The 27,652-nt window shown below is 50.0% G+C and overlaps 3 protein-coding genes across 18 annotated transcripts in view; 2 read left to right on the forward strand and 1 right to left on the reverse strand.

The window, feature by feature from the left end:
- CSNK1G1 (casein kinase 1 gamma 1) overlaps nucleotides 1–12,133 on the forward strand; it is a 235,182-nt gene extending 223,049 nt beyond the window's left edge. For 7 of the 16 annotated variants that reach the window (XM_058427276.1, XM_058427274.1, XM_058427286.1 and 4 more), the window contains one exon: nucleotides 4,360–5,445. In XM_058427276.1, coding sequence (XP_058283259.1) covers nucleotides 4,360–4,477 — 118 coding nt within the window. In that variant the 3' untranslated portion in view covers nucleotides 4,478–5,445. Of the gene's footprint in view, nucleotides 1–1,042; nucleotides 1,067–3,349; nucleotides 3,691–4,359; nucleotides 5,446–5,670; nucleotides 6,522–11,572 lie in introns of those variants that run through there. The other 9 variants (XM_058427283.1, XM_058427288.1, XM_032175830.2 and 6 more) reach the window with 6 other exon arrangements.
- Nucleotides 12,134–14,859: 2,726 nt separating this feature from the next.
- Nucleotides 14,860–22,475, forward strand: PPIB (peptidylprolyl isomerase B). The gene is made up of 5 exons (XM_032175831.2): nucleotides 14,860–15,159; nucleotides 15,855–15,968; nucleotides 18,097–18,190; nucleotides 21,382–21,566; nucleotides 22,146–22,475. Exons 1-5 carry the CDS (start codon nucleotides 15,025–15,027, stop codon nucleotides 22,266–22,268), a joined length of 651 nt encoding a protein of 216 aa, XP_032031722.1. The 5' UTR covers nucleotides 14,860–15,024; the 3' UTR covers nucleotides 22,269–22,475.
- Nucleotides 22,476–22,897: 422 nt separating this feature from the next.
- SNX22 (sorting nexin 22) lies at nucleotides 22,898–26,228 on the reverse strand. Its single transcript, XM_032175832.2, has 7 exons — nucleotides 26,108–26,228; nucleotides 25,633–25,716; nucleotides 25,209–25,313; nucleotides 24,616–24,710; nucleotides 24,274–24,306; nucleotides 23,967–24,034; nucleotides 22,898–23,578 (listed from the first exon to the last, which is right to left on the reverse strand). The coding sequence occupies exons 1-7, from the start codon at nucleotides 26,180–26,182 to the stop codon at nucleotides 23,457–23,459; spliced, it is 582 nt and encodes a 193-aa protein (XP_032031723.1). The 5' UTR covers nucleotides 26,183–26,228; the 3' UTR covers nucleotides 22,898–23,456.
- Between the last annotated feature and the right edge of the window lie 1,424 nt (nucleotides 26,229–27,652).

Genomic DNA, 27,652 nt, shown 5'->3' on the forward strand with positions numbered 1-27,652 from the left:
GGTGTTCCAAACAGCCCCTCATTGCACGCAGCTGTGATGCCATTTGTTCATGCAGCCTGCTTGTGGGGTAGAGGGGGCTGATGCTTATATTGAGACACACCTCACTACTGGGGAGACCATGTGAAACCTTCACTTTCAGGCTTTTGATTTTGGGTTCCTCACCCAGCTTGTTTAGTGTAAAGGTGGAAAGAAATAACAGGGTCTTAGGTTTTGTTCTGTGTACAAAATGAACATGTGAATTCCCTTTTTCTTTAGCTCCAGGACATGTGTCCTTGTTTATGGTTTAAAGGGTGGTAAGGGCAGGCAGCTTTTTGGTTGATTTTTGTTACAGTAAGAATACAGGAATTTTTGGTTATCCAGACTTTAGCTATAATTTAACAAATGTGAACCTCATTTCTCCTGAGCATTAACAAGAGTAGAATTGAGGTCCTTCTCTGGTAGTTATACCTAATACAGAGCAGTGACCCTCCTCCCTGTGATTCATCTTCTAATAAGTTAAAGTAAGTGTCACTTAAACCTTTTCTCCCTCTCTAGAGGAAGATCTAACTGCTAGCTGCTTTGATCAGGCATGTTGGACTTGTACAAAGGCTAGGGACTTTCTTTTTCCCTCAGAATATTTGAGAGGCTAGCTTAATATTGCACAGTAAGACTTCATGTGGAAACCAAAATGGTTCACCCCTGGTGCTTGATTGAGTTCTTACAGGCAGGGTCATTTGCTCTTTCCCCTGCTGCCTTCCTAGAAGTTGCCCAGGAAAGCCCACCCTGGAGCTCCCACCAACTCTTTCTGTTTTGCCTTACCCCTGAGATCCAGCTCCCACCTTGATGCTTCTGTCAGGCTCCTGTCCGAACCCTCCACTTTAACGTGGGGACCAAGTGGCCTGGGCCTACTCACCCTACCTTGACAGAAGAAGAAACTAAACACAGACACATACTGCATGTTTGCATGGCTCACAGGGAGTCGCTTCCATTTCACCTCTGTGGACTAATATCTCTCTCTTTCTCTCTCTTCCTTTCTGTGTTTTTCTCTTTATATACTCTGTAGCTGCCTGAAAATGCTCAACCTGTGGTGAGTCCCTCTCTCCAGTCCATTGCAAGGGGAGTGGACCAGACTAGGCTGGGACTGGCAAAGCCAAACAAAATGCCTTAGGAACATTAAATAGCTTCCACAGGACTCCTTGTGCCGTAACCACCCTGACTGGGGATCTAGATCCATAAGGTGGGGATGGGGCAGGCCTGTACCCAGGAGTTAATCTATTCCTTCTTTCAAACCCACCTTATCACTGTCTCCTTCTGCCATAACAGTATCCCACAGTATCCAAAATTATCTGTTTTTAGCTGAGTAAATTTTCTCCCAAATTAATACAACCAGATATGGAGAGGGACAGAGGTAAAAGGGCCAGATTACTGTATCAGTTTTTACATAGCAGTTGTGTTTGCTCACAGCCACAAGGATAGTGAGTTGTTGCTGGATAATCTCACATTCTGCAATGTGGTCTCTAACCTGGAAATTGGCTGCTTTGGGAAAATCTGACTTTTTTTGATTCAGCTGGCTCTTCCCTCTGTAGAGTAGGAACCTCAAAAAAGGGGGAGCTCCTTCAGGGAGAGGTGGATGTTTTGTTGTTGTTTTGAGAGTTGTTTTGTTTTTGTTTATTGTCTTTTTCTTTATTCCTATGTGAGAGTTTAGTAGGCCAAGGACTAACTCAGCTAACTGATATATTGGAGCCTGTCTTTTCCTCTCCTGGAAAAGGTTCCTGGAATGTATTTTTAGGAATAACATGGAGTTTATGGAAGGAGAAGCCCACAAAAATCCATGTGTGGTGAGGAACATTCTTGCTACAAGACAGCCCCTTCCCCTGTTCTCTTGCCTGTGACCTTCCAGGTACTCCTGAACTTGTTGGTCTGTTGCAGTCTGGAATTGTAACTCTCCCACATCGTCCGCATGCGTAAAGTCATGTTCTATATGGAGGTAACAACCTGCTAGTTTCATGACTGCCATGTTTCTATTTGTCTTCAGTGACTGGGTTGGGCACTGGTTTCTGAACCCTAACTATATAAGCCAGATTGCCTACAGGGGCTTCCTTAGGGACAGGAATGTATTAAAGAAAACAACTGGGTTTTGTGGAGGTCAGATTTATAGTCTCAGGGGATCAAAGAATACCTTTAGCTATTTGTTTTGCAAATACGTGTCTGTGTAATCCGACATTGTGGTGGTCTATTTTTCCCTGTGCGGTGTCAGTCACATGATGCTTACTGCAGATACTTGAGGGCCTGCTATATGCTTATCCAGCCCTGTGCTTGGAACTCTAGTGGGGTAGGGGACGGATTACAAAATTTGCCCCAAAGAGCTTGGGTACCATCTAGCTGAAGAGATCAGACATACACATGAAAGGATAAGGAGTTCTGCAGGACATTGAGATTATTGCCCTTGAGAGGCTGAGGGGCCAAGAGGTCACCATGGACAGGATGGTCAAAGAAGTCCTTGTAAACACTGTAGGACTTGAGTTAAGTATTAGAAGAAAGGAAGAATGTACACATATGGCAGAGAAAAGGAACATAGCAAGGGAATAGCTGAAGAGAGAGGGCCAGGACATAGTAAGAATGACGTATTGAAAAGGTAGTGGGTCAGAGGCCTGGGGTAAGAGCACTAGATGGCTTGAGAGTAGGGAGATTTGGATCAATTTTGACTCCAGCATGTTGAGAACTTCTAGTCATCTAAACAGTCAAAGAATCAACTGAAAGGAAACCTAAGCCATGAGGGGTCCACCACCTGCCTTCATTCCCTTCTGAGAGGAACACATCTGAAAGTCAATCAGTGGACTTGGTCTAGAGTCTGACCCAGTTTAATAGATCCTGTTGCTAGTAGTCACCACAGACACCAAAGAGTTGAAGAACAGATTGTGGGGCCTGCTTTCTTGTAGGTAGAATCATTAAAAGCTTTGCCACTGCTGAAGCTTTAACTACAATAACTAGCAAAGATAAATCCAGGGCTCTAAATTTGAAATATTCCAACTCCTTTGAACCATAGCTCACACTCCCTTTTAGTCAGATGGGTTCAGCATTGCACATCCAGTTATGATATGCTTGTAAGCAGACATTAATTCTTATGGCTTGCCTTGGAGGAGGTAAAAGAGAAGTTATTGTACAGTTTGAAATGGACTTAAACAGTATTTTAAACTTTTTTTATTGCTTTCTTAAAAACACAAAATCGTCATCTTAGCATCCTCCAAAAAGTTTAAGAATAGAAGTTGACTTAAAAGTTAGTAATACCTCTGAAAATCATGATTCAGAAGAAAAGAGGTAAGTCTATTGAAATAGAGATTTAATTTGCCTCTTTTATTATTAATTTCAGGACATTCAACTTGGAAAATGTCAATTTCTAAAGCATACGTATAGAAAAACACCATTTGGGCCGGGGGTAGTGGCTTACACCTGTAATCCCAGCACTTTGGGAGGCCGAGGCAGGTGGATCATTTGAGGTCAGGAGTTCGAGACCAGCCCGGCCAACATGGTGAAACCCCCGTCTCTACTAAAAATACAAAAATTAGCCAGGCGTGCTGGTGGGCACCTGTAATCCCAGCTACTCAGGAGGCTGAGGCAGGAGAATCGCTTGAGCCCAGTAGGCGGAGGTTGCAGTGAGCAGAGATGGTGCCATTGCACTCCAGCCTGACTGACAGAGTGAGACTCAGTCTCAAAAAAAAAAAAAGAAAGAAAGAAAAGAAAGAAAAACACCAAAAAACACCATTTGTTCTTGAATTCTTATTCTTATCCAGGGTTTCCATTGAAGATTATTTTTAACAATCAAAAATGTTGGTCACTTTTATTTAAAAGAATTTAGTTTCCAAATACATATGACACTTTGCTTAGTGATTATATTTGCACCCATTAATAGTACATCACAAACGTCATTGATACTTTCAGAGAAAATCTTTCCAAAGACCCTCTTAAGAAACTCCTATTTCTGGCCGGGCACGGTGGCTCACGCCTGTAATCCCAGCACTTTGGGAGGCCGAGGTGGGCGGATCACGAGGTCAGGAGATCGAGACCATCCTGGCTAGCACAGTGAAACCCCGTCTCTACTAAAAATACAAAAAATTAGCCGGGCGTGGTGGTGGGCGCCTGTAGTCCCGGCTACTTGGGAGGCTGAGGCAGGAGAATGGCTTGAACCCGGGAGGCGGAGCTTGCAGTGAGCCGAGATTGCGCCACTGCACTCCAGCCTGGGCGACAGAGCGAGACTCCGTCTCAAAAAAAAAAAAGAAAGAAAAAAAGAAACTCCTATTTCTAAAATTTTCATGTTTGATTCATTCAGATACGATTAAAGCCCATCATGGTCTGTGTAAATGTTTGTTTCTGCATTCTTAGAAACTTTCTCCAGTTTTTGATAACTAGTCCATTGGATGTAGGAATACCAAGGAGTGTAACTAAAAAGAGAGGGAATCTTGGCTACAATGGAATACCTAGGGGTATGGGAAGTAAGTAACAGTCTTTATTTCCATATGAATATTGCTGGCATTATACCTGCAATGACTAGGCAAGAGACTCAAAGATAGTTTTTTCAGAAAAGTTTTCTTTCAAGGATCTAGCAAGTCTGAGCTATGCTTCCAACTTTACTGCCCTCCATCATCCGGCATCTTTGACTCATCCACCACCTTCTGTCCCTTTCATTCTCATTCCCCATGTGTCAGCTCCCCAGAAAGGACATATCTTGTGCACCTTGCCACAGCACTCATCACCTGCTTCTGGACTGCCTGAGCAAGAGTGATTCTTCCTGTTCTAAAGACAGGAGTGAGAGGGGGGATACTCAGACTTAGGGATGTGCCAGAACTGTGGCTAGTCCCCAGGGAGCAGAACTTGGAGGACTCGTAAAGGAGCCAATCCCACCTCCATCCTAAACAGGGCCAGTTCATAAACCCCATCTGGCACAGCAGCAGTCTCAGGAAGCTAAACTGGGGAGTGCCCTGTATCTCACTCCCTAAATTGGGGAGTGAGAGCATCCCGATGGTCAGCTCTTGGGCTGTGACAGTGGTCCCCTCCAAATGAAAAGGGGAGCTGTACTGATGTCAGGAGATGTGGCTCACAGTCATTATTAGAGTCAGGGCCTCTCCTGCCTACTTCGGTGGGTGAGGACAGAGAGGGGGATGGAGAGAATCCTTAATCCTTCATTGGTAACATCCTGAGATCCTCCTAGAGTTCCAGACATCATACTTATCATGGGATTTGTTTGCCTTATTTTAGCCTCCCTGCCCTCTGGCCAGTGAGTTGCATTAAATAATTGTGCCCTCAGTATCAAGGAGTAGACAATGTAGACTATTTTTATGCAGCCCTGAGGACCCCCAGTCTTGGCTCTTGATAAGGTGAAGCATCTGGGTTGGGTGCTAAACTATGAGCCTTCTTCATCCTCCTTCCAGTAATGCCTATTTCAGCCCTGCCTATTCTGCACCATCTTGATAATTAGGTAGGATGACTGCAGATTGAAATCAAGCCGCTATTTCCTTTGGCTTTTCTGGCAGACACTGCCCACTGCCTCCAGTGCGTGCACTGTAGATGGTGGGTGGTCCCTATGGGTGGGTGCCAGGGGGAAAATTCCACCCCCTACAGTAAGCAGAAGCAGGCAGAAGTCTGCTGGAAGCTGCAGGCCTCCTGCACTGACTTGCAATGTTCCTTGTGCTCCAGGTGCTGCTGTTTCTTTAAGAGGAAAAGGAAGAAGACTGCTCAGCGCCACAAGTGACCAGTGCCTCCCAGGAGTCCTCAGGCCCTGGGGACTCTGACTCAATTGTACCTGCAGCTCCTGCCATTTCTCATTGGAAGGGACTCCTCTTTGGGGGAGGGTGGATATCCAAACCAAAAAGAAGAAAACAGATGCCCCCAGAAGGAGCCAGTGCGGGCAGCCAGGGCCTAGTAGGTCATTGGCCATCTCCGCCTGCCTAAGGCTCTGAGCAGGTCCCAGAGCTGCTGTTCCTCCACTGCTTGCCCATAGGGCTGCCTGGTTGACTCTCCTTCCCATTGTTTACAGTGAAGGTGTCATTCACAAAAACTCAAGGACTACTATTCTCCTTCTTCCCCTTAGTTTACTCCTGGTTTTTACCCCACCCTCAACCCTCTCCAGCATAAAACCTAGTGAGCTAAAGGCTTTGTCTGCAGAAGGAGATCAAGAGGCTGGGGGTAAGGCCAAGAAGGTAGGAGGAAAATGACAGACCTAGGCTGGAGAAGAACCTTCTCCGTGTCCCACGTGTGCCTGGCAGTATGGTTTCCTCTTCCTCTGTGCCTGTGCGGCATTCATCCCAGCTGGCCTTGGGGTTCAGGTTCCTTCTTCCCTCCCTCCTGTGAAGTTACACTGTAGGACACAAGCTGTGAGCAATCTGCAGTCTACTGTCCCTGTGTGTTGGCGTTCTTAGCTTTTTTGACAAACTCTTTTCTCCAGGTAGTAGGACAATGAAAATTGTTCTGAGCAAAGGAAAGAAAACTGACTTTGTTGCACTTTTAGTTTTTTTTAAAAAAACAAAAACAAAAACAAAAACATGGCAGATGCATATTGTGTCTGGTTATATTGGGGGTTTTACTTTTACCTGTTTTGAGGGGGATGGGGCCAGCCAAGCCATTCAGAGAGAACATGCGTCCAGAGGACATTCTCAGTGGAAAGAGTTTGATCTGCAGCACCCAGAAGAGAAGCCAAACTCGGTGTCATTCTGAGTGAACACTCAGGTTGGCAAGAAAACATACTTGAATTTTCATTCATCTTCTCAGCAGCTGAAGAATGTCCCTACCAGAGCATCTTGACCTAATCAGCTTACAGTTTGAAAACCTAGCTCTCCAGAACATGAAATGAGCCAGCCGAGCCAGACTGTGACCAGGAAACAGCTCATCCCAGAGAAGGAGATGCTTAACAAAAAAAATTGAAATTGTTTCCTCTGCTGCCAGGGACTTCCAACTAGATAGCCAGTGACTTCCTGGTGACTTGGGGGAAAAATTAGTGATGAAACAGCCACCACCATATTGCCATTAGTGGAAAAAAAAGAGGAGGACAGTGAACCTGCCTTCCACCTGCCAGAGGGACCTCAGGGTGTGGCATTATAGGGCCAGGAAAAGAAAATTGGTGTATCCTATCTGCCCCAATAGCTGAGCTGTAGCATTTGGGCTGGCCTGCCTTATCAGAAACCAAGCTTATGAAGATCTTCTCCCAGCAGGTCCATAGCAGTAGGCTTAAGATGCAGTCTATGGGGCTTCATTTAAAAGGAGGGAAAGATTGTTTGGTGCTGGAACATTCCAGGGAAAAGGAGACTGGAATGAAAAGTCTGAAATTATCTTCTCAATTGCACATAGACTCCTTCCAGAAAGGTGGCCATGCCTCTAAGCATGTTTTTCCCGGTATGCCCTCAGCCTCCCCCCATGGTGTTTTCATATGAGGTACTACTGTGAAGGATCTTGGTTCCTCATTCACTGTTTGACAAGGCTTTCATGTGTGGAGTTACTCTTCTCATGCCCAATTTTCATTTGAGTTTAGTGGCTTAACCAAACAATGACTCCTCATTCCAGAGGTGACAGAAGAGAAAAGGTCATTTACATCAGGAAAGAGGTCTTGTATCTGGGAGTAGAGAGCTAACCATGGAGCACAGTGGCTGGTGGGTGACCTAGTCTGATGGTTTGTGGAGCTTAGAAGTCTTCACCTCTGGCTTGAGGTGTAGGGCTGTCTTTTGGACTGGAGGGTGTGGAGATATTTTCTGGTAGTTGCCATTTCTTGAAAAATTCCCTTGATGTACCTTACACAGAGGAGAAATAACATTAACATGGATCAGAGGTACTGGGCTTCATCTGTTCCACTGGACCTTGGCTAGGGAATATCATTTCACTGGCATCAAACCTGCTTAGCTTATGAAAAGATGGTAATATGTCATTTCTATAAATGTTTTATATATGAAACATAGAGTGGCAGGGAGATGCAGTATCACACCCCTTCCCTACAAGGACTGAATATTGGGATTTTTGTCCTTGCCATTACCTAGTGGTTACAGCCCTGTCACTAAAATTTACATCGTTTCTCAGCTGGGATTTGGGCAGTGCTAACTTACTGTATAGAAAGTTTAACTTTTCCTCACCCCTGTATAGAAAATGCCTTGCCTCTCGAGAGGGTAGAGGGAGGCCAGGCGCAGTGGCTCACGCCTGTAATCCCAGCACTTTGGGAGGCCAAGGCAAGTGGATCACGTGAGGTCAAGAGTTTGAGACCAGCCTGGCCAACGTGGTGAAACCCCGTCTCTACAAAAAATACAAAAATTAGCTGGGCATGATGGAATGCACCCATAGTCCCAGCTAGTCAGGAGGCTGAGGCAAGAGAATCACTTGAGCCTGGGAGGCAGAAGTTGCAGTGAGCCGAGATCGCACCACTGCACTCCAGCCTGGGCAACAGAGTGAGACTCTGTCTAAAAAGAAAAAAAAAAGGGGCAGAGGGAAATGGTGGGAATGCCTGGAGCATCCTGGCACTCTATACTTTACTGAGTGCCTCTCTTCAGCCCCTCACCCTGCTTCCACACACACACAAAAGCAAAGGCACTGACCAGCTTGGCTGCAGGGCAAGCTGCCTTGCAGCTGGATTTGCGACTTTTTTTTTTTGTCTTAAAATTTTTACTGGATCAGTTGTAGGGGACTGTCCTTCCTAAAACACTGTTCTCACCTTCCAACCTCCACAAATCTCTTACTAGATATTTGGTTTTCATAACAAAGGTAAAGAATCCCAGGTCCCTTTAGCATGCAGGGTAATGGTGATCCCTCCAGGGCCATTGGCACTTCAAAGTGGTCCCAGACCTGGGAGATTCTGATGGGATCTTCCTTAAAATTAAGCAAAAAACCTGAGTACCCTAGATGCAATTGGCCATCAGTTTCAGCCCCATCAACAAATCAGGGCTCCCTCCTCAGCCCTACTGCTACAGTTCCTTAGCTGTATGCCTCAGCCAGATCCTTGGGGTTAGGGCATGCACTCGCTGACTGTCCCCACCCATCCACTTGCTCTGTAGTTTCTGAGCTTTCTCCATTTCACAAGTGTGGTGCCTAAGGATCTTTTTCTTTGGGATTGATGCAGTTGTTTTTCCTGAAAGCTAACTCAGCATCTGTTCATAAAAACCCTTAATAGTATACATTAGGAGTTTTCTCAAGCTCTACAGTCCCTCAGACATTGCATCCTAAACAGATTTGAGGCACAAAGGCCAAGACTCCACCAAGGCATAAATGGTCCCCCCTACTCCCTTTTGACCAGGGTATCACTTGTGTCTCTGCAGTAAGAGTTGGTCAACTTGCTCTACGCACCTTGGCGCTTTCCAGAGATCTCACTCCAGACTGCCCCCAAGAGTGGATAGAGCATCCTGACAGCCAGTGTGCACTCATGACTGCCTTAATTGACATTCTTCTGCTATTATGGGGCCTGTCTGGCAATAAACAGGGTCTAGGAAGGTGCAAGATTAGCTTCCAGTTAAAATCCCATTTTATATTGGAATGCATGAGCTACAGATGACAGCAAAGATCCTGAGGTTTCTAGACGTGTTGATTGTCTCTTTTTTCTAAATGAACTCCAAGTACTTAGAAAACAGTCCCTGCCCATTAGCCAGAAAAGGTGACCATCACCCCTAAAGTAATTTCCAAACTTAGTTCAGTGGAAAGATATGCTGGTAGTGCATATTCAGTGTTGATTTTCAGTGCTAGTAACCACTTTTAATGCCAGAAATATGTAACAATGATAATGTAATGTCAAAGTGGTTACTAAAGATTATAGCCTTAACTTTTTTATGTAAGAGATAAAATCCATTCCTCCTCCCAGTGAGCAAGCATGGCTTGCATTTCTCAAAAATGAGAACTTCCATGGCAGCCAAGAAAACGTCTTCTCAGAGGAACTTTCGTTTGATGTATCTCCCAAGCCCACATGCCTCCTGTGTCCCAGCCACCTCTTCCATTTCACATTTAAACCAGCTCTCCATTCCCATTGAGTTGCCCTAACAACATTGTCTCCAGTGTCAGAACCATATTAGGGTTCGTTTCTCAGATTGGGAGCCTGCAACACCATACAGCCAACATTGCCTTTGCCACGCCACTGCCACCATCCCCACCATTGCCCTATGGTGGGCAGATGAATTCCAGAAACCCTCAGGGAGCCAGGATAATTAGGCAACCCATCTGAATTGGCCACGTGAGTGACAGGCACTTATCTCTCGGGTTCTTGCTTTTGCAGACTCCAGGGAAGTCCTATCTAGAGGTTGACGGCAGAGACTCCTAGTCTTTCCCATGAGGGGTTGATAGGAATCAAATTGGGATTCCTTTGGCTTTGGGTTTTGTTTTGTTGTTGTTGTTGTTGTTTGTTTTCAGTTTGTTTTTTGGTGTGTGGGGGGTGATTTTGTTTCTGAATAAGAAAAAGAAGAGGCAACCATCGCCCTTACTTGGGTTTATAAAGTTTTAAGCAATGTTTTAGCCACAAGTAAGGAATCTTGAAAGTCTTTTATCCAGCAAGCAGTCTTAAAAATGTTTTTCCTAACTCCTTTTGCAGGTGACTAAGTACAAAAAAATAGGTTTCTCATTGTATTCAAAATAGTGAGTAGGTTCCCTGGATAATACACAGTGGTAGTTGACCTATTTTCTCAAAACACAACCAGAAAACCCACTTCCAGTATTTGTAAATCACCTTTCAAGGGAAAAAGTGAACATGTATTCCTTGGATTTCTAGTTTGATTACCAAACTTGATGTTACAAAGAAACCTCAGTTCTGTAGACAGAATCTCTTTTATTTTTCTTCTTTTACTCCTCATAATCACTTTCCCAGTGCCATCACCATCTATAAGGTCTCAGAGCAGAGGATTATTCGTGGTAATAAGTGGGGGTGTGGTGCAGCCATTCCAGTAATACCCACAAGAGGACAGCTGTTCTGAATGTCCCCACCCACCCCTCTTTCAGTACAGGTGAGACATTTTCAGTTCATGAGCTCCAGACCAAATCCCAGGCCAGCCCTTGCACCAAAAGCCTTTTTTAGAAGGCTTATCATTCTATTAGGAGTGTCTCAGGAAAGATGAGCCATTTCTTTGGGGAGAAATATATTTACAGATGGAAGTGTGTGTTGCGTGTCTGTGTGTGGTGTGTGTGCGCACGTGAGTGCGTGTGTTCATCTATGTGCATTTCACTTCCATAAAGACCCAGCCCAAGTTGCTGGGAACCATGTGTTCCTGAGTATTCTCAGAGGTAAACAAGTGACAAGTGAGCTTCTGAAATTAGTGTCTCAGCAAGCTGGCTTTAGGAATGAGCCCCATTTTATCAAGCAGAGAAAAAAAATAACAGCAGAAAAGATAAAGATAAACCAAAAATATATACCCCCAATGGAAAATAATGTTGATTCAGCAATTCCCATTGGATGTATTACATGCTCTAATTTATTATATTATTATTTATCTGTCTTTGATCTTTGCCCATTGTACTCTTAAAAAGATGTTGGGATGTTGATTGATTTTTAAACAACTAGATAATGTATAAATCAGCAGTGGAAATCAGTTTTAATGTGTGGATGTGTCTGATTATTGTTAAATGCCTCTTTTTTTACTTTTTTTTTTAGATGTATAATGTTTCATAAACCCTGGCACTGGTCACAAAGCTCAGCTGTGAAAATGAAATTTGTAGTATTTTTAAACATGAATGTCAATTTCAAGTGTATTTGAAATGGTTCCTCCAGGAGAGATATTTGTGCACCATTAGGAAAAGCTTCTCTGCAGAGGAAGTAGCCTTCTTTGGAGAAAATGGAAATGGGTTCTGATATGTGATCTCAGAGTAGCCCATTTCCTAGGGCACCATGGAAAACACAAATGTGATCTTTAAGTATACCTCTTCCCCAGTTTGGGGAGGAAAGGACTCAGTTTGCACCCTTTTTGTATGTAAAATAAAATGTCTTACCTTTCTTGGCTACTTCTGCTTGTTTGGTTGGTTGATTGGTTTGTCTGTTTTTAATCTCCCTTGGCTCATTTGTAATTAACAATCTAGCTAGGACTTACTTTGATGCGATTCAAGGCTCCTGTGAACAAAAATAAATGCCTGATAATTTGGCATTCTTTCATTCCTTGGATTAAATATTGTCTTCTCCTGTGAGTCACTTCAAAAATAAATATTGCTGTCTCTCTTCAAGTGCTGAAGAAGAAAATTATTTTTTAATTAAAAAAATAAATATTGGCCGGGCGCAGTGGCTCTCACCTGTAATCCCAGCACTCTGGGAGGCCAAGGCGGGTGGATCACTTGAGGTCAGGAGTTCGAGGCCAGCCTGGCCAACATGGTGAAACCCTGTCTCTACTAAAAATACAAAAATTAGTTGGGCGTGGTGGTGCACACCTGTAATCCCAGCTACTCAGGAGGCTGAGGCAGGCCAATTGCTTGAACCTGGGAGGTGGAGTTTGCAGTGAGCCAAGATTGCACCACTGCACTCCAGCATGGACGTCAGAGCAAGACTCCGTCTCAAATAAATATTCCTGGAAGAATTTGGACATTATCACTCATATGTTAGTTCCTGGGTCCCTATTGTTCTCAGGTGGTAGAACACAGGAAATCAGGATCTGATATGTGGAACAACTTTAGTAGCTTTATAATTCTGCTCTACAAATGCGGAATATATGTCCAGACAGAAGATAGAACTACCATGAGCAATGTAAAACCATACTGCATATGTAGCCAACAGAACAACTGTCAATCTGGGCATGATTGACTCCTTCCAGTTTGTTACTACTCTTTACTTTTTCACAGGCAAGTAGCAGCGGAAGAATCATGAGAGAAAAGTTTCACATTGAGAGCATTTTATCCATCAACCTGATGTCTTTTGAAAGTGGGAGTGGGAGAAAGGCTGCTGTAATGCCATTTTAGCCTTAGCTCCTCATGTGCAGGAGGCTACTTGGGTTTTTTGAGTGTTTCCTTGTTTTTGAGACAGGCTGGAGTGCAGTTTCAGGATTACAGTACACTGCAGCCTTGACCTTCTGGGCTCAGGTGATTCCTCCACCTCAGCCTCTGGGGTAGCTGCAACTACAGATGCGCACCACCACGCCCTGCTAATTTTTGTATTTTTTGTAGAGACAGGTTTCACCATGTTGCCCAGGCTCAAACTCCTGGACTCAAGTCATCTGCCTGCCACAGCCTCTCAAAGTGCTGGGATTACAGGTATGAGCTACTGTGCCCAGCCGGAGGCTACTTTGAAAACATGATTTAGGCCTGGCGCGGTGGCTCACGCCTGTAATCCCAGCACTTTGGGAGGCCGAGGTGGGCGGATCACGAGGTCAGGAGATCGAGACCATCCTGGCCAACATGGTGAAACCCCGTCTCTACTAAAAATACAAAAAATTAGCCGGGCGTGGTAGCGGGCGCCTGTAGTCCCAGCTACTTGGGAGGCCGAGGCAGGAGAATGGCGTGAACCCGGGAGGTGGAGCTTGCAGTGAGCCGAGATCGTGCCACTGCACTCCAGCCTGGGCGACAGAGCGAGACTCCGTCTCAAAAAAAAAGAAAACATGATTTAGTAAACATTTTTCTCTGGCTATGGCAGCCTGAGACCAGTGAGTGAAGAAAGAGGCTTAACAAAATAGGAAAAAAAAAAAAAAAAAAAGTGGGGATGAGTGATGGATCTGGAAGATCATCTTTGTCAGTATAACAATGTTTAAAACCTCCTCCTGATTGGGGTTGTCTGAATTGAGGTGCAAGGATGGGAAATAAGAGAACTGTCTTGAAGCTCTACAACCTGTGTAAGGCCGCTGTAATGAACAACAAAGTTAATGCCAGTGGCCTTGCATAACTTCAGTCTCAGGTCAGCGCCTCATGAAGACTGCATAATTTATGTAAGTGGAGCCCTGCCTATAATCTGTGCTGTGATGACCTGGAATTTCTACGAAGTTAATCTTTGAAAATCAGTTTTAAAGACGTTTTAACGCCATAGGTCCAAATTTTGGAAGTTTTGTGTTTTGAAAGTTTGTGTTTTGGTGTGTAAGACTCCCAGTACCAAAGTATGTTGTAGAGTGGGACAACACTAAGTGTGTGAAGACCGAAAATAGCCCTGTGGGGACATCTAGTAACTATCCCTGACCTCTGGAAAAAAGGCATTGTATCCTCAGGCCGTGGCATAAATTATTTCTCATGTCAGTGCGGATGTGAAGCTATCCCAACCAGGACTTGTTGGGCACTCAGTACTGCAGCGCTGTGCTTGATTTCAATCACTGCAGCGCTGTGAGGGACCTGTGGACAGAGTAAATGCAACACAGTCCCTTGCGCGGAAAAAAAAAAATGTAGTCTATTGGGGGAAAAGGTAAAGGAAGTTAAGAACAGCGTATACGATAAGATGTCCATTGATATATACATCAGTAAGCACAGCAAGATTACAGAAGGGAGAGAAAAATGGGTAGTAACTTGACGGCCTCAGTAAAAAAGGAAGTGGGTTGTGTAGCAAGTTTTGCAAGACAAGTGGAAGGAGCCGTACAAGGTCACGCTCGGTAAGGATAAATGTCCCTGAAGTGTCTGGAAGCCACAACGTTTAGAGCCAATTTGGCGGTGACAAACACTTGATTGGCCCAAAACAGTGACAAGCGTCCCGTGCCCCTGTCCAGGCCCACGTATTTGCTAACCTCAAGCGCCAGCTACCGCAGGCCAGTGGAACAGCGCTCCGGGCGGGACGGGCGCGGCGGGGCGCGGGGGCGGGCAGGCCGCGGAGCATGCCGGGGCTTGTGGTCTTCTCGGAGCCCGGGCCCGTGCTCTGCGGGGCCGCCTTCCGCCGGTGGCCTTCCTGTGGGCGGGAGAGGGCTGCCGGGAGCCCAATGAGGGAGCAATAACGTGGCAACCACCCACGAGCCCGCGTCGGTGCCCGCCCCGCAGGGGGACCTACTATCTGGCGCCGAGCCGAAGGGGGGAAACGGCGCCCGCCGCCCGCCCGGAGCCCGCGAGCAGCCTCAGTCCCCCCTACCCGCGCGTGGCGGCGCCGGCTCCCTAGCCACCGCGGCCCCACCCTCTTCCGGCCTCAGCTGTCCGGTCCGCTTTCGCCTCCGCCTGTGGATGCTGCGCCTCTCCGAACGCAACATGAAGGTGCTCCTTGCCGCCGCCCTCATCGCGGGGTCCGTCTTCTTCCTGCTGCTGCCGGGACCTTCCGCGGCCGATGAGAAGAAGAAGGGGCCCAAAGTCACCGTCAAGGTCCGGTGGAGTCCGCGGCATTTACGGTGCCGGAGCTCGGGCCCGGGCGGCCTTGGCTTGGCCTTGGCTCAGCCCCTCCTCCCTCGGCTTCTGTTTGTGGCCTCGTGGCGTCTGGGCCGTCCTGCCCATTCAGTCCAGAGAACGACCCGGACCCACCCCGACACCGCCAGCCCCTGCCCTGACCCAGGGAGTTAGTTGGATCCCCGGATACCCATCTGGGGCCGGCACTGGCAGTCTCAGAGCAGCCTTTATTGCAAACACCCCTCAGTGCTGGGGAGATGGTGAAAGATCACGCCTGCCGGATTACTAATCCTTCTGCTTAAGCCAAATTTTAGCCACTTCCAATTACAAAACACAGTATATATACTTCAAACTTAAGTGGTGAACTTAGGCTCCGCTCCTTGTGGGTTTTCTAATGTTAATTTTTAGAATCTGGGTCCATTAGCTGTTTAGAGCAAATATTGTTATCCTGTAGTCCAAGGAGGGTATAGATAAGCATGTTTTCCAAGAAAGGGGTCTGGAGTTTTCATTAGATTCTCATAGGATTTTTACCGTCACCAAAATCAGATTCAGAACCAGTTCTCTAAAAATATGGCTCTATTCTCTCTCCCATCCTCAGGTTAGCTTCTTGTACCTTCCCTCCCCTAGCAACGCCCCTTTAAAGAAGCTAAGTTGGAAATGGTCTCTTTCCTCAGGTGTATTTTGACCTACGAATTGGAGATGAAGATGTAGGCCGGGTGATCTTTGGTCTCTTCGGAAAGACTGTTCCAAAAACAGTGGATAATTTTGTGGCCTTAGCTACAGGAGAGGTAAGTGGCTGGAGCAGGGGTAGTCAACTCTAATGAAGTGAAATTGGCACTGGGGGTGGCAGCAAACTGACCTGCAGAGTTCAGTCGGTCTGTAGCATGGACCTCACTCACTGAGCACCGACTGCCTGTTGTCCTGGGAACACAGTATTGCCCTTTCTTAAGAGTAAGGAGGCCCTGACCAGGCACAGTGGCTCACACTTATAATCCCAGCACTTTTGGAGGCCAAGGTAGGAGGATTGCTTGAGCCCAGGAGTTCAAAGCCAACCTGGGCAACATAGCAAGACCCTGTCTCTACCCCCACAAAAATTTTTTTTTTTTGAGACAGAGTTTCACTCTTGTCGCCCAGGCTAGAGTGCAGTGGTGCGGCCTCAGCTCACTGCAACCTCCGCCTCCCGGGTTCAAGTGATTCTCCTGCCTCAGCCTCCCGAGTAGCTGGGAGGCATGCACCACCACGCTTGGCTAATTTTGTATTTTTAGTAGTGACAGGGTTTCACCATGTTGGCCAGGCTGATCTCGAACTCCTGACCTCAGGTGATCTGCCTGCCTTGGCCTCCCAAAGTGCTGGGATTAGAGGTGTGAGCCACTGTGCCTGGCCAAAAAAAATTTTTTTTTAATTAGCTGGGTGTGACCGGGTGCACCTGTGGTCCCAGCTACAGCTACTCAGGAGGCTGAAGTGAAATGGAGGTTGCAGTGAGCCATGATCATGCCACTGCACTCCAGCCTGAGCAATAGAGTGAGACCCTGTCTCAAAAAAAAAATTAAAAATTAAAAATAAAAGGCCGGGCGCAGTAACTCATGCCTGTAATCCCAGCACTTTGGGAGGCTGAGGCGGGTAGATCACCTGAGGTCAGGAGTTCAAGACCAGCCTGGCCAACTTGGCGAAACCCTGTCTCTACTAAAAATACAAAAAATTAGCCAGGCGTGGTGGTAGGCGCCTGTAATTCCAGCTACTTGGGAGGCTGAGGCAGGAGAATTGGTTGAACCCAGGAGGTGGAGGTTGCATGAGCCGAGATTGCCCCACTGCACTCTAGCCTGGGCAAGAGGGAAATTCCATCTCAAAAACAAAAATAAAAAAAACAGGCCAGGCGTGGTGGCTCACGCCTGCAATCCCAGCACTTTGGGAGGCCGAGGAGGGCAGATCACCTGAGTTCAGGAGTTCGAGAGCAGCCTGGACAACATGGTGAAACCCCATCTCTACTAAAAATACAGAAATTAGCTGGGCATTGTGGTGGTGCATGCCTGTAATCCCAGCTACTCAGGAGGCTGAGGCTGGAGAATTGCTTGAACCTGGGAGGCGGAGGCTGCAGTGAGCGGAGATTGTGCCATTGCACTCCAGCCTGGGCGACAAGAGAGAAACTCTGTCTCAAAAAAATAATAATAAAATTTAGGCCGGGCGCGGTGGCTCACGCTTGTAATCCCAGCACTTTGGGAGGCTGAGGCGGGCGGATCACGAGGTCAGGAGATCGAGACCACAGTGAAACCCCGTCTCTACTAAAAATACAAAAAATGAGCCGGGCGTGGTGGCGGGCGCCTGTAGTCCCAGCTGCTCGGAGAGGCTGAGGCAGGAGAATGGCGTGAACCCAGGAGGCGGAGCTTGCAGTGAGCCGAGATTGTGCCACTGCACTCCAGCCTGGGCGACAGAGCGAGACTCCGTCTCAAAAAATAATAATAATAATAAAATTTAAAAAATGAGATAAAAAAGCGTAAGGGGTCCAGAGCTTCCTGGGGAGACTTCACCTAGGGTGAGGGCAATGGGTTTTAAGGAAACAACAGTGCCCTATTTCAGTTTATATTAACTTTCCATTGAGCCAGCAGGTGACCTTTCTTCTCAGTTTTCTTGTATCTGCTCTTAGGATTGGAAGAAATGAGGGGGAAAGCATTATGTGATGTAGAATTATATAAAGCTTGGGAATTGTATGGAGGCAGAGGAATTTCCACATCTGTGTGTACCATGCCTGTCCTGTGGTGCCTGCCTGCTTACTTAGTAGCACATTGAACAGTGAAAGTGGTCAGCAGTGGTGTCTCTTCTGCGAGCAGGAGTTGTGCACTTGTTCCTGTGGGGCCTATTTAATGTAATGTCTTCCTGCTGCCCCATACTACCTCCTTACCTTCTCTTCCCTTTTTCTAGAAAGGATTTGGCTACAAAAACAGCAAATTCCATCGTGTAATCAAGGACTTCATGATCCAGGGCGGAGACTTCACCAGGGGAGATGGCACAGGAGGTAACCACAGGTCCTCTGGGCCAAGGAGTATGTCAGTGTAGCCTCCACGGTGGGAGGGCCAGGTTCTGCTGGCGAGACAAGGCCTCTTTCTTCCCCGGCTCTAGAGGCAGGCCTACTTATTACTTACCTACTTTGAGACCAGCAGCACCCTTCTTTGAAGAGGGAACCCAGTACAAAGAAGAGAGAATAATGGGGTGGACCTGATGGTAGACCTAAGAGAATCTCTCCCAGGTGGCCGTCCTGCTGATCCAGGCCTATAGCCTGGTGACCTTTCCTGATACCTCTTCAGAATGGGGATTGGGGAGAGAGGCGTGTGGAAGCAAAGTGAAGACATGTGGGTACGCGATTCTAGGTCAGGTGCCCAAAGCCTGTCCAGGCTACCCTGGAAGCCCCATCAAGAGTGGGAGGGCCAGGCATGGTGACTCTGTGATCTCAGCACTTTGGAAGGCCAAGGTGGCTGGATTACTTGAGGCCAGGAGTTCAAGACCAGCCTGGCCAACATGTTGAAACCCCATCTTTACTAAAAATACAAAAGATTAGCCGGGCATGATGGCACGCACCTATAATCTCAGTTACTCAGGAGGCTGAGGCAGGAGAATTGCTTGAACCCAGGAGGCGGAGGTTGCAGTGAGCTGAAATCACGCCACTGCACTCCAGCCTGGGCGACAGAGCAAGACTCCATCTCAAAAAAAAAAAAAAAAAAAAAAAGAGTGGGAGCAGTTGCTTTCTTTGACAGTCTTTCACCAGAGACCACTCTGTAAGGGCCGACCCTCACCTTGGCATTCACTTGCACACGTAGGACAGAAAGAACCCCGGACGCCTGCATGAGTCTCACTGAGCTCAGTTACAGCCTGCTGCTCCCTTAGAACATAGCTCACTCCTCGATGAGTGTCTGTGGGCTCTGTGGTGGGGGTTGAGGATGTAAAGACCCACGGGGCAGTGGCTCCCTTTTACTTCCAACAACTGAAAATGTACAAGTGGGCCATAATGCAGCGTTTAGGACTCGGGCTCACAAAAGAGACCAAAGAACTGTATTTGCGGGGTCAGACGCAGTTGGGCTCGATCCAGCGTCTGCCACCTTCTTGTTTTGTGACCTCAGGCAAGTGAGTCCTTGGAGCTTCAGTTTCCTGTTCTGTGCAGTGAGGGTGAAGAGAGTTGTGGGGCCATGAGGATTGGGCTAGATCTGGAGTGTGAAGTGCCTGGCATGCAGTGAGTGCTTCGTAAGCCAGCCATTGTTGAAGTGCTGACAAGCAGAGGGATCCCCTCAGGCCAGGGAACAGGGAATGGCCTTGTGGATGTGAGGAAAGATTTCAGTGGGGTCCTCAATGAGAATTTGAATGGGCAGAAAAGAGGCAGGGTTAGGGCATGAGCCCGGTGCTGTTCTGTGGCAGGAGCTTGGCCAAAGGTGGGGTGAGGGCATCTGTACCCGGAGTGCAGAGAGGTGGGTGATGGCCTGCAGCCTGGGCTTCGGCCTGCAGGGAGTCAGGGCCACGGAGCTGAGTAAGAGGATGACCCCTCGCTTGGGGTGCCAGGGGAGTCATGTGGTGGCAGATCTAGGATGTGGGGGCCAGGGCAGGCAGGCCGCTGGGGCCACTGGTGCCGCTGACCCTGGGCAGGGAGATTTGGACCTGATCCTGAGGTGGCTGAGAGCAGAGATTCGAGAGCAGAGACCACCTTGGTCTGAACCCTAGCTCTGCTGCTGCTCTGCTGGGGCTCCTTTTATTCTCTGTGCCTCAGTTTCTTCATCTTTGAAGTGGAGCTAGCTCCTCCTCATAGGGTGGATCGTTAAATATGTAAGAATGCTTGGAACAGTCTCTCGCACACACTGAGCACCCTAAGCACTCGCCTACTGCAGCGGTGGTGGCGGGAATGGAAAGAAAGAGTAAGTACATGGGGAGTGGGCAGGGACAACCTGAGCCACGTGCAGAGGAAAAGGGATCAGAAGAATAACTGAGGTCTGGAGAGAAAGATGACAAGGTATGTTGAGTTTAAATAGAAATGCCCATTTGAGTTTGGAACCCCTGTATGTTGGGAGACTGGTTGGAGCTAAGGATGGAGATTCGGGGGTTTTCTGGATAACAACTATAATCAAAATCCCACAGTTGGCTCAAATGGGGGAGGCTTTTAGCCAGCATTCCAGCCAGGACTCACTGCACATGTGGCAGAGTCCAGTCTCCCCAGCGTGGGGGTGAGAGGTGGAGCACAGGCAGAAGCACCCCTGTCCCCACCAGCCAGAATCTGGTCATTCTTGGTTTTCAGTCATCCTACCTGCTGCCCAATCAGGAACATCTTCCTGGTTGGCATCGGTCTAGGACAGTTTCCCAGCTCAGTTCCATTCTGTGGAACCACAGGATGAAGGTAGGTGCAGTGAGAAGGAAAAAAGAGTTTTGCACGCCAATACATTTGAAAGGTGTTATTAGATAAAACAAAATGAAAACGACCTCGTTTTTGGCTGAGTTTCTTGGGGCCTAACGCACAGTGTCAGTCTCCAAGGGGTGATAGGGAAAAAGAAGGGTTTCGGTGTTCCTCCTGGAAGCAGCTTTGGAACTAGGATCTCCGAAACAGCATAGAGATCACTCCAGATTGCTCTCGTCATATCCCCAAGCCCCACGTGGACAGATGCGTCACACACACTCACAGCTGTCTTTTATTCCTGTTCATTCCCTGTTAAGAGGCTTTGACTCTTCAGAACGCAAGGGGCAGCCCCTCTTTTCTGCCCCTCCCCACCCATCTCTGGCTGCTTTCTCCTCTGCAGCTATGCCTGTGTCTTTTGTGCTCATAGGAAAACAGGCTGGTCAGCCACAGCAGTCCTCCTTTTCTGGAGAGTTCCGACCCCGTTGACTCCCCTGCATCTGCACGGCACCTCCCTCCACCAAAGTCCCTCCATGGCAGGCCTGGGCCATAGCTAAGGGGAGCTGATAACATGCGCCTTATTTAAAAGCCACAAAACTATCCTCTTGAAGTAATCCTTCTGTGAGCTGTTCGCCACATCAGCCTGGCCTGATGCCCCACTTGGGGCATGGCTTGGCTCTGAGGCCAGAAGATAGGAAGGACGTGGCTTTTATGTCCTTGTACTCCACTCAAGCCTAGCCTGGCACAGAGGACAGGTTAAGCCCTCTTAGTCCTGGCCCCGACTGTCTGCCTGGTTTGGCCCAGTCCAGCGCCCCGACCTGCTCTGTCTTTTTTCCCAGGAAAGAGCATCTACGGTGAGCGCTTCCCCGATGAGAACTTCAAACTGAAGCACTATGGGCCTGGCTGGGTAAGCATGGCCAACGCAGGCAAAGACACCAACGGCTCCCAGTTCTTCATCACGACAGTCAAGACAGCCTGGCTAGATGGCAAGCATGTGGTGTTTGGCAAAGTTCTAGAGGGCATGGTGAGTTCTGGAAGCAAGGGCTACTACTGGGCAATCCTCACTGGGGATTCAACACAGACCCCAGGGCAGGAGCTCCACGTGTCCATCCCTTTCCCAAAAGGACCCAACCCACAGATGCGGCACAGTGCTCCTGTCCAGAAGAAACCCTGTACCTCCATGCCTACAAGGTTCTAAATTCTTCCAGCCCCCTCAGAGCCCAGCCAGGAAGGCTGCACAACTGCCGGAGCCTCCCTCCCCTCATTTGCTCCGTGATGTGCTGGTCCCACCCCTGAGGTATACAGAGTGCAGCTGAACGCAGTGTCCCTGAGAAGCCACATTCCCTGGTCACCCTCTTCCTCCTCCTCGCCCTTGGCCCAACCTGGGTCTTACTTCAAAGGAACAAAATTCCTGCATCCCCTTGTCAAATCTGCATTCTCCCTGCTCTGGCCAGGAGTCTGTTAGAATTTTGGTGCCTCCAGTTTTGTGTGCTGTTGATCACTTGTGGGTCTCAGCTCTCCTGAGCCATATGCTGAGGCCTTTCTCCTGAGCGGTGGACCTCCTGACCCACCGTGCCCTCCTACTTCCACCTTTCTTTTCTAGGAGGTGGTGCGGAAGGTGGAGAGCACCAAGACAGACAGCCGGGATAAACCCCTGAAGGATGTGATCATCGCAGACTGCGGCAAGATCGAGGTGGAGAAGCCCTTTGCCATCGCCAAGGAGTAGGGCACAGGGACCTCTTTCTTTGAGTGACCGTCTGTGCGGGCCCTGTAGTCCGCCACAGGGCTCTGAGCTGCACTGGCCCCGGTGCTGGCATCTGGTGGAGCGGACCCACTCCCCTCACATTCCACAGGCCCATGGACTCAGTTTTGTAACAAACTCTTACCAACACTGACCAATAAAAAAAAATGTGGGTTTTCTTTTTTTTTATATATAATGTGTGGGCCTGGTTCTTGAGCCTGCAGCACCTCCCCTAGGCCTACATCCCAACATGCCTTCAACTCTTCTGTGGCAGTGGGTGCCTGCCCCTTCCCTGGGATCCTGCCTGAAACTTTGACCCAGGAGCTGCCCAGGAAAAGTCAGGCAGGAGCTTTTGCCCCCTGCTTCTAAACTTTGCCAGCTACGGGGCCTCCACCTTTGCTCCCCTTGCCATCACCCCCCAGTCTATGTTAAGGGATATACCTGTACTTTTTCATAGCCTGCCTCTAAACTGACTTTTTTTTTTTTTTTGTAGAGACAGGTCTCACTATGTTGCATAGGCTGGTCTGAAACTTCCAGACTCAAGCATCCTCCTGCCTTGGCCTCCTAAAGTGTTGGGATTACAGGCATGAGCCTCTGCACCCAGCTGACTTTTTCCTTTATTATTTATTTATTTATTTTGAGACGGAGTTTCGCTCTTGCTGCCCATGCTGGAGTGCAGTGGCGCGATCTCGGCTCACCACAACTTCCGCCTCCCGGGTTCAAGCGATTCTCCTGCCTCAGCTTCCCAAGTAGCTGAGATTACAGGCATGCACCACCACGACGCCCGGCTAATTTTGTATTTTTAGTAGAGATGGGGTTTCTCCATGGTGGTCAGGCTGGTCTTGAACTCCTGACCTCAGGTGATCCACCCACCTTGGCCTCCCAAAGTGCTGGGATTACAGGCGTGAGCCACTGCACCTGGCGGACTTCTTCCTTTATTACTTATCTATCTTCTTGACAGCCTTGGCTGTTGGGCTCTAAGCGCATGCAAATTCTACCACCTTCAGCTACCAAAGCGAGCCAAGTTCTGAGACTTGAGTGGGAATATGGCACAACTGGGCACTGGGTAGTTAAGTCCTGGGTCCAGGCCAAAGGAGGACCTAGCCTTATATGGAGTTCATAGCAGAGAGGCACATGACTTTCTTAGGAGGCAGCCAAAGGCCTCTGGACTGATCAGGGCATCGGTGGTAGAGGAGCAGGGTGACAGGCCGCCTTTGGCTGGGCTTTATCTGGGCTGATGCTGAAGCTGTAGAGGCCCTGGAGCACACCATTCACCACCACGTTGGGCAGCGACTCTGTGGGACAGAATTAAACAGGTCTGGCCTCAGGCCTGCAGCTCCTTGAGCTCCTGCTCACGGGCTCAGCCCCCACTTGGGAGTAGGAGCCCCTGCCAAGGCAGCAGACAGCAGCTGTCCACCCCAAATGAAGCCTCCGCATTCCCAGGTCACATGCTGTTCACATCAGCTTGGTAAAGAAGTCAGGCTGCTGAGGAAATGGAGACCAGGGAAGCCAAACTTGTTTTCCTTGTGTCTACAAAGCAGGCTCCAGGGGACAGGAGCAGGAGGTAATGGCTCCAGAGGTGGGCAGCAGGAAGGAGATGCTGCCTCACGGTCCCAGGAGCTGAGAAATGCAAACAAAGCCCACAACCCAGCCCTTTAGCCCCGTATCTAGGCACCTCCTCACCTGGGGAGGGGGTGTAAACATAGGGATCCACATGGAAGTTCAGGACAGGCCGCTGGTGCTGCTGGGAGCTGGGAGGAAAAAGGGTCATGAACCATGGGTGCGGGAGGCAGGGCAGAATCCCACAGAGGGGTGGAGACCACCAGGGACCCATGAAGGAAAAGGTGAGTGGGAAATGGGCTCAGGAGGCACCAAAGGGAAAATAGACTTCAGGGCCCAGGCCAGACAGGCCCAGGCAGCAGGCCCGCCTCCTAGCATATGGCCACTAGGGGGCGGCAGGGGCCAGGCGCGGGCTAGGGCTTTGACTTGCCTGCTGTCGCCAGGCAGGAACTCCCCCAGGGTGCTGAAGAGAAGAGAAATCACTGTAAGCTGCCTGGGGATGCCGAGGGAGCGTGAGGAAGGGGTGGAGACACCAGAGCCCAGAACTGCACCTCCCAGGGGACCACTGCTTCTATTTGTAACAAGCCCCAGTTCCGGAGGTAACCAAGTCTGTCCAAAAAAAAGCCCCTCCACCCACTTCAAGAAAGCTGGTGAGGGTGGTCATGTCAGGCTGGATCCTGGCCGATGTGAGAAGAAAGGGCTTGCTCTCCAACACCTTTCCTCACCTGCTCACTGCTGACAGCCCCTGGCCCCCGCCACCGGCCCTCCTTACCCCCAGTTGCTAGCCTTGGGGTCTGTGGGGAAGTGCCGAAGTCTCAGGAATTCCAGTAACTCCTTGGGCACCTCCTGGTTCAGGTACAGGATGCCCTGGAGAGGACAGAGGAGACCTGCAATGAGACCCAGCTACTAATTTGCATAGCGCAGTGTCAATGAAAATGCAGGGCTCTTTGTTCCCAAAAAAGAATTTCACGACAATGACAGCAGAGCATTGAACCAGGTTTAGGGCCCTTCTAAGCGCTGCGCCCTGTGTGCACAGGTTGTACCCCATGACGTGGCATAGCTTTGCTGTTGGGAGAAGGACCCTCACCCTACATGCCATCGGGAGGGCAGCACAGGACCTCACCATGGAGGGGACAGGACCTGGCTTTCATGGACGTGGGACTACCTGTGTCCGTTACCTCATTCAGTCCTTTCAACAAGCCAAAGGGGGGTGTTTGGACCTATATTACTCTCAGAAAATCGATGCTTGAGGTGGTGAATAACATCCCAAAGTTGTGGGTTCCCTCCCTGCCATGCCCCCACACCTCTCTGGGCCACACCCCTGGCACAGCAGGCTGGGGGGCAACCAACTGTGCCCTCGCATACCTGGATGTAGGCCTCCAAGCCCTGCCGGCGCTGTTCCAACCCTCTGGTCCTCCAGTTGGGCAGGCGTTTCGAGGGGAAGTCGGGCACTTTGCACAGCTTCTTGATCTACTGGAGGTTTACCGCGTGCGATCACAGCATCCCAACTGAGCCCTCAAGCCCTCTTCGCCCGATCCAGAAGCCCTCCCGCGCCCCCGCCTTCAGACTCTACCCTGGGACAGACCCTGGTGAGTGGTGGACCCGCCGAGGGCGAGGAAGGCCCCAACCCACCCACAGAGGCCCAGGGGCTGACCGGCCGCGCAGGGACTGAGGCAGTAATGGGGGTGGCGGAGGCTGGGGCTGGAGCTCGCCCGCCCGCCTCACAGGGCCTGGGCAGGGGCTGGATAGAGGCTGGGCCAGGGCCGGTGGGAGGTCGGCGCCGCCTCACCCGCTTGTGCAGCGCGTGGAACTCGCTGTAGCGCCTCGGCACCGTGTGTCTGCGCCCGCTGCACAGCACCTCCACTCGGAACACCTGGCGGCGTGGGCGGGCAGCGGGTCTGCGCGTGAGGCCCCGCGGGAGGACGCCGCAGGACCTGCGCCTGGCGACTTGCCCACCCTCCCGCGCTCAAAGGCACAAAGCGGCCTTGCGGCGCCGCGACTCCCCGGGGACGCTCCGCTCCAGCACACCTGGGAGAACGGGTTGGCGGACCTGCCCCTGGGAGCCCTGGGGTCCCTCAAGAGCTCGAACCACGGTCCGCGAGGCTGGCAAATCCAAGCGGCCCCCAAACCCTCCACAAGGTTTCCCCGACGGTCCAGCCCGCAGCGCTCGTTCACCCGGGCCCGGGCTCCGGGTCCCCACTGAGCGCAGCGCGGGGAAATCCTGCAGGTCCCGGCGCCCCTCCCCATCCAGGGGCCGCGCTCACCATGTGGCTCTTCTCCGGGCTCTGCCTGGGCCCCTCGGCCTCGGGCCCCACCGACGGGATGTGAACTTCCAGCATCCGCGCCCCGGCCCCAGCCGCTCCGCGCGCTCAGCTCGGAGCCCTAACTCTCCCGGAGCCGACGGAGGACCCCGGAGCGGCCGGCCCCGCCCCCTCGGCCCGCAGGCCCCACCCCAGGCCCCGCCCCCAGGCGACCCCGCCCCAGGCGTTCCCTTGCGCCGCGGGTCCTGAGCCTAGAAGATTAGGGGGGACCCGGACACCGCCCCCCAAGTCTAGTGCGCCCACAGCGCGCGGCAGTGGAGTCACCCGTTTGTCAAACATTGACAGAGCACTCACTGATGCCAGGAACCGGAGAGCGAAAACGTCACCCATCCTGAGTTAAGCGCCTACTATGGACTAAGGACGGCCTGTAGCTCCAGGCGCGGACGGAGGCGGGGCCCGGGCCTCAGCGCCGGTCCTGGGGCCAACCAGGGACCTGTCTTGTGTTCCTCAGTCCCTTCCCGAGCCTTTCGCTCCTTTCAGCCTGGTCCCTGGGATTGTGATCTGGATTCCCCGGCTGAGGCCACACCTGAGCAAGGCTAGGACCCAATCCAGCTTTGATGCCCCCTTCCCCAGCATCCACAGGCCCCCCCCCCCATTCATTCATTGTTTTCATCCATCCATTCACACATATCTTCCAACCCTAAGGGGCTCCAGGCTGTTTGTGGGGAAGAGGCAGTTTAGGGACCTAGGCTCCGATTTGGGCGTCAGACTGCCTGGACTTCAGGAGCTCTGTAGACCTTTGCTCATCTGCAAAATAGGGATAACGTGGCTCCTCCAGGCGAGTGTATAAAATGAGATGATTTGGCCGGGCGCGGTGGCTCACGCCTGTAATCCCAGCACTTTGGGAGGCCGAGGCAGGCGGATCACCTGAGGTCAGGAGTTCGAGACCAGCCTGACCAACATGGTGAAACCCCGTATCTACTAAAAACACAAAAATCAACCAGGCGTGGTGGCGCATGCCTGTAATCCCAGCTACTCAGGAGGCTGAGGTGGGAGAATCGCTTGAACCTGAGAGTCGGAGGTTGCAGTGAGCCGAGATCAAGCCATTGCTCTCCAGACTGGGCAACAGCAAGACTCTGCCTAAAAAAAAAAAAAAGAAAAAAGTGAGATGATTCATGTTAGGCCCTTAACGGAAGCATTGAGTAGCAGCTTGACTGTGGGCTTGTCCTGGATGACTAGGATAAGTGGGCACAGGGCAGTGGATGGGAAGAGGGACTTTGGGGGTGGCACCGGGTTGCTCTTGTCCACCCCTCTGGGCAGGTTCTTCCTGGATATGTGGCAGGATTTTGATCCAGAACTCTCTCAGGCCATGTGCTGGAAAGGACCTCTGCTCCCACCTCTCAGTCCTGCACCCTTCAGCTGTCGGAGAGCTGCTATCAGCAGCACCATGGCAGGTCCTCTACTCCACTGACTTCCCCTACAAAGGCCCCGTGACATGCAGAGAGGCGAGGCCCTGCCTTCCAAAGTTCATACGTAATGGGAGGTCTT

Source organism: Hylobates moloch, unplaced genomic scaffold, assembly GCF_009828535.3.
Source record: "Hylobates moloch isolate HMO894 unplaced genomic scaffold, HMol_V3 SCAFFOLD_14, whole genome shotgun sequence".
NCBI lineage: Eukaryota > Metazoa > Chordata > Mammalia > Primates > Hylobatidae > Hylobates > Hylobates moloch.